General features: G+C 44.1%; 1 protein-coding gene across 1 annotated transcript in view; it reads right to left on the bottom strand.

Moving 5' to 3' along the window:
* SERINC5 (serine incorporator 5) overlaps positions 1-17303 on the bottom strand; it is a 1123885-nt gene that overhangs the window by 320095 nt on the left and 786487 nt on the right. Inside the window, exon 8 of the mRNA XM_044063720.1 lies at positions 16587-16704. Within this exon, the coding sequence (XP_043919655.1) occupies positions 16587-16704 (118 nt within the window). The remainder of the gene's footprint in view (positions 1-16586; positions 16705-17303) is intronic.

Below are 17303 nucleotides of genomic sequence, written 5' to 3'. Positions count from 1 at the left end.
GGAAGAAGTTGCTGTAACGTCAACATTTTGAATTTTGGCACAATGAGAAAAGTGTTTAGAGCGGACACGTCCAGTATAGGTCTCCATTGCTTTTCTTTTCTTGGAACAAGGAACAGTCTTGAGTAGAATCCCAGGCCTTGTTCCTGAGGAGGAACCTTTTCTATTGCTTTGATTTGTAGCAGCTTTGAAACTTGTATGAGTGCCTCTGCCCTTTGATTTTGTGGCAGGTTTGGCATGCCTTGTCTTGTTGGTAAGGTATGGAAGTGGAACCTATAACCTTTGTCTATTATGTCCAAAATCCATTTGTCCTTTGTAAAAATGTGCCAATTTTTTGCAAATAAAGATAATTTTCCACCTAAAGGTGCTTCTCTTTGAGCCTTGGTCAGCGGTGTCAAAGTCAAGTTATTGTGATTGTCCCTGTGGAGCAGTAAAAGTCCCTGCGCCACTTCTCTGATTAGTTGGTTGCCATTGGCGGCCCCTGTAGGAGCCTCGGTATTGCCCTCTACCTTGAGCACGCCTGTTTTTTCCCCTTTGGAACTTGTCAGTGTCTGGAAAGGACCAATTCTTCGAATGCCAATTCCTGCTGAACCTTGGTGGCTGAACCTGGAGGAAATCTTTGACTGTTTGTACTGATTTAGCCTTTTCCTCAATTGATTTCAACACACCCTGTGCATTAGCACCAAATAGCTTGTCTTTTTCCAGAGGTGCATCTAGAAGCTTTACTTTAACATGATCTGGCAATGTCTGTTCCTTCAACCAAGCATGTCTACGTATGACGGCCCCGGTCATAGCTGCCCTACATGAAGCTTCCAATGCATCATAACCACACTGAAGAAAATGACTGCTAACCTGCTGAGTATTATGAACGAAATCCTGCAAGGCCTTTCTATCTAAAGGCTCAGGAGAGGCTAACTTTTTCTGCAAATCATCCATCAAGAAATCCTGATACTGAAACATATGAAAAAGACAGCTAAGTGCCCTCATGGCAAGGGTGGTTGAGGTATAAACTTTTTTACCCCACCTCTCCAGGGACCTAGATTCCCTGTCTGCGGGTAAAGGATTTTTGGCCGTGGAAGTGGCCACTCCTTTGGGCCCCTGAGAAATAGTTTCTAGGTCAACAGAGTGGGCCTTAAAGAGATGTTTATGAGCTTCAGGAACCCTGTAATATCTGTCTGGCTTGACAGGAGCAGGAGGGAGAGAATCAGGAGAAGTACTGGAGTCTGAGTACACATCATCCAATACATCTAACACTGGGGGTATAGCTAAAGGCCTGTGCTGGGGTAACTTAAGGAAAGTCCGAAGCCTTTTCCTGGAGTCGGAGAAATCCTGGCCCTGCCACTGAAAATGCTCTCTCATGGAGTGGAGAATTTCCCCGAAAGAAATATCCTCAGGAGGAGAGGCAGTGGGAATGGATTCATCAGCATCAGAATCCTCGTAGGCCGGGAAGGATTCTTCCTGGGAATCTGAATGGCATGACTCACCAGAGGCTTCATCTGAGGAAAGGATATCTGCCTGCTCAACCCTAGGCCTTTTGTCTGAAGGCGGCTGAGAACCTCTGTCTGGATGAGCCTGATAGCCCCTGATTAAAGAAATTAGATCTGCAGCTAAAGTCATGATCTGTTTATCAGAAGTGGGACCCTGTGAAAAAGATTTAGGAGGGTGAGACTTAGCCTGGCTGGCAGCCTTAGCACGTGTGTAGGCCTTGATGGACATAGCTGCCCCACGTACTGGTGTAACTTTGTCCACCAGTATGGTGTCAGGCAAATCTTGGGCTTCGGTTTCAGGAGGAAAATCAACAACCGGCACCGGGGTAGCCTCCGGGACCGAAGTGTGCGGTAAAGCGGTGTCGTCGGCCTGGAGCGGTTGAATTACCGCCTCCGAAGAGACCGATGCACTCGCGGTAGGCTTTAGCGTGGTGTCGGTGGAAGTCGCGGGCCGCGAATGTCGGTCCCGGTCCTTCCGTTTTTTGGAAGTATGTGCTGTCGGTAGTTCCGACGGCATGATATAGGAGTAATTTTCCCCAAAAAAGTCTTCAGCAAATTCTGCCCGGTGCCCAAGTGCGCTTATTGAAGCAAGCACAGGCAGCACAGGCCGAGACGTCGTGGTCTGGGCTGAGGCAGGGAAGGCAGTAAGAATGGAAGTCCTTATGAGGTATTTGTTTACCACAAGACAAGCAATTATTAACTTTTGCAGTTTTATCTGACATCGGCTGAGGCAAGAAAAGGTTCCCCAACGGGGTACTTAGCTTTTTGATGACTTCGGTATCTCAAAACACAGGAGCTGGCCGACCGGCACTTGCGAACTGCTTCTGCTTCGGGCACCGTGCGGCAAGAAAGACTGGAGAAGATGGTGTTGGCTGATGCTTTTATACCCCAGCCGCTCTGACGTCGGGGAAGAGGCGACATCAGCCGACGCCGGACCCAGACTTTGGAATCCGGCCGACCGAAGGGCTGCCTGAGGCAGGACAACCCATATGTCAGGACTGCAGTTGCATTCTTGAAGGACATCTGTTTTCGCCTCCCAGCCTGGCAGACATCCTTACTGATGTCAGTATGCTCAGGTATAAAGGTAGTCCGCCTGCGTCATCACTACAATACTTTCTTGACCTGCTTAAAAGAAGCCCCTAAGTGTAACCTAGAAGGACCAAGTTAGTGTGAATCCAAGGAGGCCCCAAGTGCACCTAAGGTCGGCAAAGGAAAAGTGGACCCAAACCAGGGTTGGGAGGTGTAGGGTCCTTGGTTGATTCTAGTAGCCTACCTAGTAGGCTGAGGGGGTGGGTAGGAGGGAAATAAGAAGTAAAAGTAAGTGTGCACAACTGTACTATCTTCTTCATATTTCACTGTTGCAGTCCTGACTGTTAGGGAAATTCCCAATGAGTGGGTGGAAGGAGATTAAGAAGAAGAGAGGTTTCCCTGCAAGACTGCAGATGCAAAACCTGCTCTAGACTTGGAAAAGGTTGTCAGGTGGTAGTGCCTAGTGAAGGTATGCACAGAAGACAAAGTGGCTGCCTCCAAGATGTCCTATGTGGGAACCCCTTTGAGGAATACTATAGAAGTAGCTGTGGCCCTAGTAGAGTGTGATCTAATCAAATCAGGGGGCTTTTTGCCATGATGGTTGTAACAGCATGAGATACAGCAGGAAATCCACTTGGAAATGGTCTGTTTTTCTTTCTGAGCGTAGGGCAATGGTAATGAACAGCTGGTCTGTTTTCCCCAATGATTTAGTCCTGTCCAAATAGAAGTGTAGCATCCTATGTACATCCAGAGTGTGCAGAAATCTTTCCCCTGTTTTGAAGGTTGGGAAAGAAGGTAGGTAGATGAATGGCCTGATTCTGAGACACATTAGTAACCACCTTAATCATGAAGGAAGGATTAGTTCAGACGGAGACCCTGTCTTTATGGAAGATAATGAAAGGCTCCACTACCGTAAGGGCCTACAACTCGGAGACCCTCCTGGATGAAATGACAGCAGAGTGTATAGGGCTGTTTTTCAGGTAAGAAACTTTAAGGTGGTACAAGCTACAGGCTCGAAAGGAGGCAAAGTTAACTTTTCTAGGACAAAGTTCAGGTCCCAAGAAGGGGTGGGCTTCCTCCTGGGGGCCTAATGTAAAAAACTCCCCTAAGAAATTGCTTCAGCAAAGGGTGAGAATAAACTGGAGGTAGACTTGGGATGTGGTCAGAGATGGCCATGGCATGTATCTTGATGGAGGAATAAGAGATCTTTCTCCACAAGGTTGGCCAGGCACACCAGAATGTTAGGAATGTTAACACAGTTTGACTGAAGCTAGTGCTTCTGACAACAAACCGAGAATCTTTTCCATTTGACCGAGTAAGATTTTCTGGTACTAGGCCTTCTAGACTCTTAAAATGGTCTGCACCTGCTAACTCAAGCTGGAGGTGCAGTAGGGCACTGTGGAAAAAACCTGGCTGAGAGTCTGAAGGTTGGGGTGCACAATCCTCCCCTTGTTCTGGGTGAGTAGGTCCACCCTCTGTGGCAACATGAAAGGCTTTCCTCCTTGATCTTCAGAAGCACTAGAGCCAACAGGGGTAGAGGTGGGACGGCATAAATTAAGAGGCGTGTCCAAGGAAAGGAGAAGGCATCAGTTCTCTATGCAGATTTCTGCCTTGCCCTGGTGAAGAACTTTGAGGAAAGTGTTGTCCTTGCTGGCAAGACCCCCCCCCCCCTGTTACGGTGTGGAAGACTTCTCGATGGAGATGCCATTGTGGGGGTCTGTCAGATTCCTGCTGAGGTGGTCTTGTCAGGGTATTCTTTTCACCCGGCAGGTATTGTGCCATGAGGTGCAGGCCTAGGGATTGTGCTGTCTCCCATGTTTGCATGGACAAATGGCACAGGGGGTAGGAATACATGCTCCCTTGCCTGTTTATGTACATGACTGTGGTATTGTATGTTTGTACTACTAGGAACCCAAGGTCCTACTTGTCCTTGAAAGCCAGTAAACCATTTTGTGCTGCCATGAGTTCTTTCCTATTTATGTGCCTCCTTCTGTGGTGAGCAGGCAATAATCCTCGAGTTTGGAGGAATTGGGTATGGTTCCCCCATGCTGTCTCAGAGGCATCCGTCGTGAAGGATTCGCCCCCTGGGGAAAGAATATGAAAGGTAGGCCCTGATTTGGGTACAAGTGCTCACCATACAAACTCATGCTTCAGGCAAGATATCAAGGGCATTTGGGCATCCAGTGAGTGAGAGCTTGGGCACCACATGCTCTTCAGGTACCACTGCAGCTTCCTCATGTGTAGCCTGGCTTGGGCTACCATGAGAATAGAGGATGCCATGAACCCCAGTGCTCTGAGGAATTCCCTGGCTGTGATGCTATGATTTTCCTGTACCTGTAAGAAGTAATAGGTGACCCTGTCTGGGGAGGAAGACCCTCTGGAAGGAAGGGTCTAAGACAGCTCCTAGGAAGACTGTTTAGATGGGACCAGGCTGGATTTCTTGAGGTTTAGAGTGAACCCCAGAGAAGTCAGGAGGTCCTATGTGAATTTCAGATCTATGTTGATCTTTGGAATGTCTGCAGCTTGTATTAGGCAATCGTCCAGGTAAGGGTAAATCTGGAGCCCTTTGGATCTGTAGTAAGCAATGACTGGTGCCAAGCATTTTGTGACAACCTTTGGAGCAGTAGACAACCCAACGGGCAGACCTGAAAACTGACAGTGACAGTAGGTTGCTCTGAAGTGAAGAAAGCTTCTGTGTGATTTTTGAATGGGAATGTGTAAGTAGGCATCCTTTAAGTCTATTGAGACCATGAAGGCCTGTGGCTTAATCATGGGCAGTATTTTTTGAAGGGCCAGCATTATGAACTTTGGTATCCTGAGGAATTGCTTTAAGTTGGCCAGGTCCAGAATAGGGTGCCAAGATAGTACAGGTGTGTACACTTACCATAAATGTAGTTGTTCGAGTGTATTCACTGTTGCAGTCATCACCTGTGGAGTTATCCCTACTGTGGTAGCTCTAGGCTGGCCCGAATACCAGAGTAATTTTTTTTGTGTCAGTTGCAGTTGCCTGTAGTCTGATGTCAGGTTGTCAGTGCTATGAAGCAAGGCAGCAGACGTCATTACATCAGTTTTTCTTGCCCTAACCTGTCAGAAGCACAAGGAAATCAGATAAAGTGGTCCTGGTGGCTAAAAGCCACAGTGGGAAGCTTATGTCCCCCCCCTAGGGAAGGAGGATATAAGGGGGATGGAGGTAGGGAAACCAGGACTGCAACAGTGAATACACTCGAACATCTATATTAATGTTAAGTGCACACAACTGAACTATGTTCTTCATGTTTCACTGTTGCAGTCATCACCCGTGGGAGGATTCCCAAAGCTGAGGAGAGGGGTGGAAGGATAGTTTAGAGGCCTAGGCATGGGTCACCAAGCCATGCAGGACTGCAGAGGCAAATCCTGCCCTAGACTTAGAAAAAAAAGAGTTAGGTGGTAATGTTTTGTAAAGGTATGGACAGAGGTCCAAGGTGGCAGCTTCCAAGATGCCCCTGGTGGGGACTCCTCTGAGGAAGGCTGTGGAAGTGGAGGCTGCCCTAGTGGAATGGGTACGAATAGACTTGGGGGGTTTCCCATGTAGTCTGTAGCAGAAATGAATACAGTGTGATATCCATTTGGAAATGGTTTGCTTGGAAATGGGCTTCCCCTCTGCCTCTGGGTAAAGCTGACAAGCAGCTGGTCTGTATTTCTGAAGGGTTTAGTACGGTCCAGATAGTATCTGAGTTGTCTGTGCACATCTAGCGAGTGCAGAATTCTTTCCTCCTTGTTTTGAGGGTTGGGAAAGAAGGTGGGTAGGTGTATGGCCTTGGTTGAGAGTCACATCAGATACCACCTTGGGCATAAAGGAGGAGTTAGTCCTCAGGAAAACCCTGTCTGCATGGAAAATGATGAAGGGCTCAAAAGCCACGAGTGCCTGAAGTTCTGAAACCCTTCTGGCTGAGGTGATAGCTAGTAGGAAGGCAGTCTTCCAAGAGAGGTATTTCAATTCTGTTGATGCAGCAGATTCAAAAGGAGTTAAGGTTAGTTTTTCTAAAACATAATTCAGGTCCCAGGCTGGCGTGGGAGGCCTTCTGGGAGGTTTGATATTAGAAGCCCCTCTGAGGAACTGTTTAATCAAAGGATGACAGAAGAGGAGTAGATCTGAATCGTAATGGGCTGAAATGGCTAAGGCATGGATTTTAATAGAAGAGAAGGAGAGACCACTTTTGAGTAACTCAGCTAGGTAATCCAAGATAAGAGGGCTGGAAGGATGTGAGGTACTGGCCCCACTGGACTGGTTCCAGGAGTAGAATCTTTTCCATTTTCCTGCGTAAGATTTTCTGGTGCTGGGCCTTCTGGCCTCTGTGATAACATCTAGGATCTGTTTGCGTAACAGGGACTCCTTGTTAGCTTTTAAAGTATAAGGCATGCTGAAAGACTGAGAGCCTGCAAGGCTGGGGGCAGTACTCCCCCCCCCCCCAGGACAAGAGGTCTGAGATCACAGGAAGCTGCTTGGGGGGGGCGGTTGTAAACTCAGGCTGCGCAGCAAGGGGTACCAATACTGTCTGGGCCAATCTCGAACAATGAGGATGGTCTTTGGTCTCTCCTCCCTTATTTTGATCAGTACTTTGGGAATAAAAGGCAAAGGAGGGAACGCGTACACAAAGAGGGAGTTCCAGGGGAAGGTCAAGGCATCCACCTTCCATGCTAAGAGGTGATACTCTCTGGTACAGGACTTCTGCAGCTGGTGGTTGAGGTGTGAAGCAAAGAGATCCACCTCCGGAGTCCCCCACTCCTGAGTGATTTGCAGAAAGATTTCCCTGTGGAGCTGCCATTTGTGGGGGTCCAGTAAGTTTCTGCTCAGGTGGTTTGCCAGGGTGTTGCTGACCCCTGGTAGGTACTGGGCAATTAGGTGTAGACCCATGGAGGCGGCTGTCAGCCAGAAGTTAATGGCTACCCTGCACAGAGGGTAAGATTGGACCCCCCCCTCCCAGTTTGTTGATATACCACATTACTGTGGTGTTGTCTGTTTTTATAAGGAGAACCCCTGGCCTAAGATGGGGTTTGAAGGATGTCAGAGCCTTTTGTACTACCATCATTTCTTTCTGATTGACGTGTAAGGGAAGGTTCTGGGCATCCCAAAGACCTTGGGTGCACCTGCCTGCTAGGTGAGCACCCCAAGCAATGTCTGAGGCGTCAGTGGTGATGGTCTGGCAAGTAGGGCGAGGGTGAAAGGAAGACCCTTGTTCTTGGCACAGGCCTCTGCCCACCAAAGAAACTCGGCCCTTATACATGGGATCAGAGGGAGAGAGGTCTCTAGAGACAGAGTGCAGACACCAAAGATTCTTTAGATACCACTGAAGTTTCCTCATGTGAAGCCTGGCCATAGGGATTAGAAGGATGCAAGATGCCATGTACCCCAGGGCTTGCAGGAACTTCCTCACAGTGAGGTGACTTCTGGAAGCCAGCTGGGTAAAGTAGAGAGGCAGGAAGCTCTGCTTTTCTGGGGATAGGAAGGCCATTTGGGATGCTATATCTAGCAGAGGTCCCAAAAAATTATCTTCCTAGTGGGAGTTTGCTTTGATTTCTTCTCGTTGATAGTGAACCCCAGGGAAGTTAGGAGGGATTTGACAAAGAGAAGGTCCTGGAGCAGCTTTTCTTTGCACTCTGCATGAATGAGGCAGTTGTCCACGTAAGGGTAAATCTGTATATTTCTCTGTCTGCAAAATGCTATGGCTGGGGCTGGGTGCAGTAGATATGCCAAAGGGCAGCACAAAGAACTGAAAGTGTTGTGTTCCTGCTCTAAAGTGCAGGAATTTCCTGCAGGATTCCCTTATGAGAATGTGGAGGCAGGCATCTTTTAGGTCTACCGTCACTAGCCAGGCATTTTCTGTCAGTATAGGCAGCAGCCGCTGCAAAGTTAGCATTTTGAATCTGGGGACCACCAGGGAGGTGTTCAGAATGGACAGATCCAGGGTGGGGTGCCAAGTGCCCTCTTTTCTGGGAACATGGAATAGTCTGAAATAAAAGCCTTTGCCTGTTTGTTCTGAGGAGACAGGTTCTACTGCCCCCTAGGATATGAGAGTTTGGACCGGTTTCAATGCCTCTGCCCACTGATTTGGAGGCAAGTCTGGGTACTTTCTTGGAATTGGGAGATCGCTGAAGGAGAATTTGTATCCCTGAAAAATAATCTTTAAGACCCATTGGTCCTTTGTTACAGAAAGCCAATTTTCTTTGAAGAGGGTGAGCCTTCCCTCTAGCTTTTGGTGAGTGAAGGGAGGGCAGAGGAGGGAGAGGGAGTTATTGGGAGTTTTTTTTTTCCATAGAAGTGTGGCTTACAACTCCCTGCCTTTGGGGCCGAAATGGTTCACTGTTTGCTTCTCTGCTGGCCCTGGGATAGGGGCCTGGATGGTCTGTCCATGCAGGCATTACCTTGCCCCTGTCTGTTAGGTGCAGGGAAGGATCGGTGCTTAGAGAGAAAGTTCCTGCTGAACTTGTGAGGTTGAACCTGAAAGAAATTTTTTACTGTTTGCATAGATTTTGCTTTGTCTCCAATCTTTTTAAGCACCTCTTCTGCTTTTATTCCAAACAAGCGGTCCTTATCCAGGGGTGCATCAATAAGTTTAGACTTCACATGATCAGGGAGAGGTTGTTCTTTCAGCCATGCATGTATCCTAATGACAGATCCTGACCCTGCTGCCCTGACAGAGGCTTCTAGGGCGTCATATCCACAGTGGAATGAGTGTTTGGCCACTTGACAAGCAGAGCGCAGTAAATATGCTAACTCTTTTGAATTGGCACAGTCAGGAAAGGTAGAAATATTTTGCTTTAATAGTTCCAAAGTGTGTTGTTCACATTTTAACATATGGAACTGACAATTGAGTGCTCTGATAGCTAAAGTTGCAGAGGTGTATACTTTTTTACCCCATCTGTCCAGAGCTCTGGAATCCTTGTCAGAAGGAATAGAATTCTTGGCAGAACAAGTCTTGGCTCCTTTAGGTCCCTATGTAATGACCTCTGGGTTTGCAGCAGGATTTCTGTACAGGTATTTGTGAGAATCCGGTACTCTGTAATACATGTCAGGTTTACTGGGAGCAGCTAGGACGGCGTCAGGGGCTAAGCAGGATTCATGGAAAAAATCATCCACCACTTCTAAAATAGGGGGGATGGCCGGGGGTCTGTGCTGGGGCAGGTCCAGAAACTCTCTAAGTCTTCTTAGACTGGAAGAAGTCCTGAGATTCCCATTGGAAATGTTCCCTGAGGATGTGAAGGGTTTCCCCAAAGGAAAGGTCCTCTGGAGGGGAGGCAGAAGGGATGGATTCCTCTGCATCTGAAACCTCATAAGCAGTCAGAGGTTGGCTGGTCGTCTTCAAAATCTGAATAGTCAGATTCCTCAGAATCGTGTTCTGTCAATTTCTGGAGAAGGGTGCCTTTTCATTTTAGAAGTTGTGGCCTGACTACCCCAGATAAGGGAGATGAGATTCTCCACCATTTTAAGCATTTGTGCTTTGGGTGGTGGAGTAGGAGCAAGACTGTGGCTAGAAGCAGATTTTCTAGGAGTGGCCTGGCTTCTAGACCTGAAAGAATCTGTCGATCTGATGAAAAGGCATAATTTTTTGTCTAGATTTGGTAGTGCGAAAGGCCTCCTCGGAAGCTGATGCCTGCATTGCGGCTCCAGAACCAACTGAGGCACAGACAGCCAAAGGCTCGTAAGACGAAGACTTCTGTGGCATACCAGACTCCGAAAGAGTCTCAGTAGAGGCCTGCATAGATATTGAATCGGGCATCAGGGGCTGTGAAAGCACCTCACTGAATTCTGGAGAACTGACTACCTGCTTAGCAGTAGAGTCGTCAGAAGACTTAGCCTTGTGTGGCCTGTCTCTATTGTTATCTCTGTTTTTTTTTTGAATGGCCACGGATTGTTGGCTGATGGACGACATATCAGAATGTAAAGATGGAACATGAAAATAACTGTCTACAATAAGATCTCGACGGCGAATGTTTCTCGCTCCTGGAGGATCGAGAGTCTTTATCCATCTTTGGTTATATAGGCCTCGATTCCCTTCCTGCCTTATGAGTTGGATAGAATAAGAATTTCTACTAATGGCTTGATGGTTTTGTCTTGCATATTTATGTATATACTCATATATATTTGGTTATATATGTCTATAGTTATATACATCTACACATTGTGGTCTAGTGTTATGGGTAATCATAAACGAGATCTGGGTAACTAGTGCTAGGCATGATGGGATAGAGTCTAGCCTTGAGCCAGGGGAAGCTCTTGAGCTTTAGAATACAGCAGAGTCAAAGCAGAGGGTCGACTCCGAACCCAACCAACAAGAGGGAAGGCGAAATGGGGACAACATAACATCATCCTCTACCACATCCAAAATGGGAGGGACAGCTAAAGGTTTGTGATCAGGAGGTCTTAAAAACTCTCTAACTCTTTTCTTAGCCTTGGGTTAATCTTGTGCTTCCCATTGCAAATGCTGCTTCATAGCCTGAAGAGTTTTCACAAAAGTTTAATCCTCTGGGGGTAAAGCTGAAGTAAGGTTCTCCTCAGAATCTGACTCCTCAAAGGATGTATAAGAGGGTCCTTCCTCTGAGCCAGAGTTTTTTAAGTCTGAATCCTCATCAGATAGTAAGGGATCTGGGTAAATATCAGTATAGTCAGTTTTTCTTTTTCCTGGAGGAGCTTCACCGGTCTGTCTAGCCCTTACAATGATAATTAAGTCCTCAGCCAGCTTAATCAAATCCTGTTGGGATCCCGGTAACTGGAAGCCCATATACCTAGGCGGACGTCTTGCCAACTGCCTTTCTTTGAAGGGGGTTTGGCCTTAGGCCTAGGTGCATCTCACATCCTGGCGCCCAACTCTGAAAATGCACAGGCGTAGGCCTAAGCCTTATATTACCAGTTAACAAGCGCTCTTCAGAAGCCATGGCTTGGTGAGCAGCCTTGAACCCAACCAAATGAGCTGAAAACATGAGCAATGGAACTTATAAACAATGACATTGGTAATCTCCAAACTCTGGACCCTACCCAGTTCGGGTTTGTAAAAGGCAGATCATGTCTCCTAAACCTGATATAGACTTGCAACTTTATTCATCCCTCATCAGGCCCATCATAGAATACAATGCCCCTTTTGGGATGTACCTTACCCGACACCTGCAGCAATTAGAAAGATCCCAAAAGTATCTCACCAAGAGGATCAAGGGTCTCAAACAGATAACATATGTTGCTCGGTTAAAAAACTCCAGCTCTACTCAGTTGCATACCGCCTACTTCGAGGCGATCTATGCCTGACATACAAAGCTATGTCAAATCCAGAATTAATGGACATACTCCACCTCAGTAAATCTAAATCCCTTAGAGGCACACGCTCGAGGGACTTGAACCTCAGCACAGAAATAAATAGAACTTGCTGGAGGGACAGGTTCATAACCCAGAGGCTCCCTTCGCTCTGGAATAGAATTCCAGTTCATGTGAGGCAGACCACCTCACTGAATCTCTTCAAGAAGAATCTCGATAGGTGGATGGGGGATCGTATGTTTGTCCCAGGGATTACTCCCGTGTCACTATTAGACAGAGGCACAGTAAACTAAACCTTAAAAAGGGCACAGTATACTCAAATCAAGGGGTGGCATAAGCCATACAGAATCGGGCTAGGCTTATAATTGCTCCAGGGCAGATAGCCTAGTATGAACCTATGAACTTCTTTGAAGCGGTCACCAAAGCCGTAGATGAGGGTAAGGTGGTTCACACAGCCTATCTAGATCTCGCCAAGGCTTTCAACACCATCCCCCACTCTAGAATTATAGATAAACTCACTAAACTAGGTATAAATCCCTGTGTCAAAAGATGGGTTGCCAACTGGCTCACTGACAGAACCCACACTGTGAAAACAGCAGACTCTAAATCCAACTTCAAACCAGTGACAAGTGGAGTACCAGAGGGTTCAGTCCTTGGTCCTCTCCTGTTTGGTATCTACTTCCCTGAAGTACAGGCTAACACAGAAGGTCTTTGGCTAACAAAGTTCACAGATGACTGCAAACTAGGAGCCATAATCAAAACTCCTAACAATGTGGACATCCTACAAAAGGGCCTCACTGAGACAGATGCCTGGTGTCAAAGCCATGGCCTCAAGCTCAATGCCAAAAAGTGCATTGTCATCCCTTTTAGTAAAAACTCTGCACCCATGAACTACCACATAGGCAACAGTCTACTTAACACCAAAAGTGTGATAAGAGACCTAGTGACACAGGTGGACAGTAGTCTCTCCTTTGATAATCACATTGTCACAGTAGTCAGGAAATCCTTCTACATGGCACACATCATCACAAAAGGTTTCTCATCCAGGAAAAAAGAGGTCATTGTTCCCCTCTACTCATCACTCATTAGACCCATTATAGAGTACAACGCCCCTTTTGGTATGTACCTCACAAGACATCTACAACTGGAAAGGCCGCAGAAATATCTCACAAAGAGGATTACTGGCCTCAAACAGATGCCATATGCAGACTGTCTCAAAAAACTCCAGCTTTACGCTGTCACATCGCCTACTCAGAGGCGATCTCTGCCTAACATACAAAGCTATGTCAAACCCAGAGCTGTTGGATATGCTCCACTTAAAGAAATCCCAATCCCTCTGAGCTACACGCTCTAGAGACCTAACCTTGTCACCACAATAAACAGAACATGCTGGAGGGATAGATTCCTGTCCAATATATCAAACACAGCTCCTCATTAGCACTCTTCAAAAAAAATCTTGATTGGATGGGAGATAGGAAATTCACCCCAGGGATCAATTCTATGGCTTTGCTTGACAAGGGCACAGGAAAATAATTTTCTTGGGTGGCAAAAGCCAGGGTACCATTTGGCTAGGTTTATATAGGCCTAGCCTAGTACCTACCTATGAAAAAGGCGGCAGAGTATAAGAAGTCAAGAAGAGCTGTCGCTAGAAGACTGCACTCAGAGAAAACATGAGTGTTTCTCCTGTACCAGTGAACCTAGAAGGAATATACTGTATTAATTTTATAAAAGTACAAATAAGTAACTGGAGTAGTTTTCCACAGCAGGCTTTGTTAACAGAGAGGGCATGCCAAGTGTATGCTCCAAACATGGCCATGAGAAAGCAGCCAAGACCTACATCGGTAAAAATGCAATCATACCAGCAGAAAGAGTTCATCCTGACAAAACTGTAGCAGAAAGGCAAAGAATTAAAAATTAGAGACAGCGGTGTGTTTGTAAAAAACAGCTATTCACTGTACACCAGGGAAAAGAGAAGCAAATACATTCAAAATAATCAGGGAATGCCGAGAGGCAGGTGTCAAGTTTCAAGTTGCTGCATCCATCCATCTTCAGAGTATTTTTCCTGGTGGATCAAAGAAATTTTTTGATGCACAATATGCTAATGAGAAAATGAAGTTTATCCAACAAAAACTGAGCCAGCAAGGAGAAGGGGTCGCTGCTACTCATTCTTTGACAGTAAAGTTCAAAGACTCTCCCAGTGAAACCTTTTCCAGTGTTCCAAAGAAAAATGCTTGAGACAGAAAAAACACAGGAATTGTCTAGAAGAATCAGCAGTACACATTGGACCTGAACCAGAGTTTGGAGTCAGGAGATGGAAATGATTAGGAAGACTATCAGCAACACCAAAATCAGTGAGTAAATGTGAGATTGTAAAGCATCACATTAGTGAAATATAGCTTTGCAAATAAAATTGGCTGAGAAAAGACTGGACCTTTGCTGACTTGTTTAAACCTGTGGGTGGGCTGTAGAACATTTACACCCCATTATATCCTTACTGGTTAGAAAGACAAGGCACTAAAGGGGGGAAAGAAGTAACTGAAAGTAAAACAATTTTGTTCTTATTAGTATTTGTATAACATTTTATGATATAAACTGCATATTATATTGTACAGCAGTTTTATATGCTGTGTAGTAGGGAATTTTAAATATGTTGGGGGGTCAGTCTTTTCAGTTACTGTTGTATGTGTTAAATACATTAATGTAAAAATTACTTTTTAGTCGTAAGAAATACAGATGTTGCAGTATAAACAAGAGAAGAAAGTCCGAAAATAATTGTTAAGTTAATATAATGCTGTGCTCAGGGCTGTTGATGTGGGGGTAGGTTGTAAAAGTGCACTGATTACATTATCTGTAGAACTAAGGTAATAATTTCCTTGTTTTTACAAGGGTGGATGTCTACACTAATGTCCTTGGCTTAAGCAATGAACAATGTTTTTAAGCAAATAGATTTAAAATACAAGACAAAATGAGGAAAGCAATGAAAAATGCTAATCTTCTTTCATCTGCAAAGATAACAGCTTTTTTCCATTAGCAAATGTTCAGTGACAGACAGGAAGTCTGCAGCTGAATAGTGAATACCGTTAGCCAGGAAAATGTCATGCAGTCTGTTCTGAATGAAATTTACAAAGATTCCTTCAAACATCTACAAGTTAACAGTTTTTTTTACAGTTTTACATAAGACAAGCTGTCTGCAGTTGCAAGCAATTAATCTTCAGAGTTCTGTACATTCTTTGCTGTGGGCAATGCACAATTTAAATGTACATGGTAAGCAGTCCAGTGAAAAATGAAGTTTGAAATTATGGCAAGTGATAAAGACAGTAGCCTTCCCAGCAGTTTTAATATATTTAATAGAATAGTGCATAATTTAGTTTTATTTAAAGATAGTGCACTTTTTTTCTAGGGCTAAAACATGTTTTCTGAAAACATACAAGATGTTTTTCATATCTGGGATAGCATTCCTTTGTAGTCACCCCCTCTAGGGTCAATTTGAACACTATCCAATATGGCAAATTTAAAATTGTGTCTGTCCCCACACTTTTTAACATGCCTATATACGGACTAGCATTAGATTCCAACAAGGTAATTGTAATACTAAATTGATAACATATTTAGCCAAATGTACTGTCTGTCCAGGATTTTATATAGGAAAGACAGAAAGGAAGTTTAATAAAAGTATCTATGCACACTTGTACAGTATTAAGACTAAGGATGACAACAATGCCCTATATAGGTATGTTAAAAAGTGTGGGGACAGACAATTTTAAATTTGTCATATTGGATAGTGTTCAAATTGACCCCAGAGGAGGTGACTACAAAGGAATGCTATCCTACAAAGAAATATGGTGGCAACTTTATACTGATGCTTCCACAACACCAGGGCTAAATGATTACATTACCATTAAGCCTTTTTTGAATATAGTTTGAATTGCACAGCTTCGACATTTTTTACATTGTTTAACAATTTCTTCTATTTTATTTAGTACCTTTTACTGAGATGTACTAGGATGCCCCATAAAGTATTCACATAAAATATTTAAATTAAGTGAACAAGTTATGTTACATTATAGTACATATATTACTTTTTTATAACATGTTTTACGATTGAAGGATATATTATGCAAGTTGTTGTATTGGTATTTGTTGTATTTGAAAGAGTTAATTGAGTTTTAATAGTAAGGTGTATGTTCTTTTAATCTTAGCGCATTTGGTGCCAACAAGTCTATTTAAATGCTAACAGTCATTTGAATGTTGTTCTGATGAAGCTCGCTTTGTTGCGAGTGAAAGCGCTTAACCAGTTGGACTATTTTTAAAATAAACTTTGGCTTTTTTTTTTTTTTTTAAGTATTTGAGGAGATTTTATATACTCATGTAGTGGCTCACATTATCTGGACGTTTCATGACACTGAGGATAAAGCGTTCATTTGTTGCATTTTCGTTGTTCACCTGAACGCTTTTTTTGTTTTTATATCTGGGATAGGAATGACTGAAAGTAGAGGTATAGAAACATGAATTTTCCGTGAAAAAAATAGCAAAGGGAAAGGGGGAAAGATAAGTGTGGGATGAGCCAAGCAGAACTCTTGCCTGCAGGTTAGAGACATTCTTCCAGGGAATGACGAAAAAGGTTTCCGTCCAGTAAGGTTGGTCTAATGTTTAACATTGCTATATGTCACGTCTACTGCAAAAAAACTCAAACACTGAATTTTTCTTACAACATACATCAACAACTCAACATTTAAATATAATTCCTTTCAATTCTATAAAATGTATTGAAAAGTAGAATATAGACTTACCAGGAATAAAGAATGCAGGCAAATAAGAGGACAGTGCCCAAAACAATGACAAGCCTGTTTTCACTATCTAGACTTTGATTAAAGTAGGGAACGCATATTGTAGTGTTTCCTGTTAGCCCTGAAATGAAAGAAAGGGACAGTTATGAGAACCAAAAATCTTGCATTAACATAAAATTAATTTTATATTTACTCTGTCAAACAAATTGTCTGAAAATACATGTAAAAGAATTGAGGTTTTGTAACAAGTAGATTTTTAAACACTTCTGGCATGCAAATACACAGTAAGTGAAGTATAAATAAAAGCTGTATAATATTTAACATTTAAGATAAGTAAAAAGCATAGCAATGATTAATTTTCACTTCTGTGCATTGCTTTTCAGTCTGAAGATATGCTATAAGATGACACCACAAACATTTTTAAACTCTAAGCAGCACCTCTAAAATGCTATACAACTAAAACCATATAATTTTCCTTTTCTAAAGATAATTCCATAGGATTCTCTACCATTTATTAACATTCTCTCTATATACATATATTTCACCTTGGAAAATTGCAAGAATCAAAACTATGGGCCAGATTCAGGAAGCCTCCGTGTAAGAGTTATAACTCTTACACGGAGGCTGCAGTTAAACTGTGTGATGTCAGCATGTCATGCATATGCATGAGGTGCATGAGGCATGCTGAATCACACTAGTAACTCTTACACGGTCCGTGTA

Source organism: Protopterus annectens, chromosome 2.part2 (assembly GCF_019279795.1).
Source record: "Protopterus annectens isolate FY-2018-M chromosome 2.part2, PAN1.0, whole genome shotgun sequence".
In the NCBI taxonomy this organism is placed as follows: Eukaryota; Metazoa; Chordata; order Ceratodontiformes; family Protopteridae; genus Protopterus; species Protopterus annectens.
The sequence above is the reverse complement of the archived record's forward strand: the minus strand, read 5'-3'. Positions and strand labels throughout refer to the sequence as shown.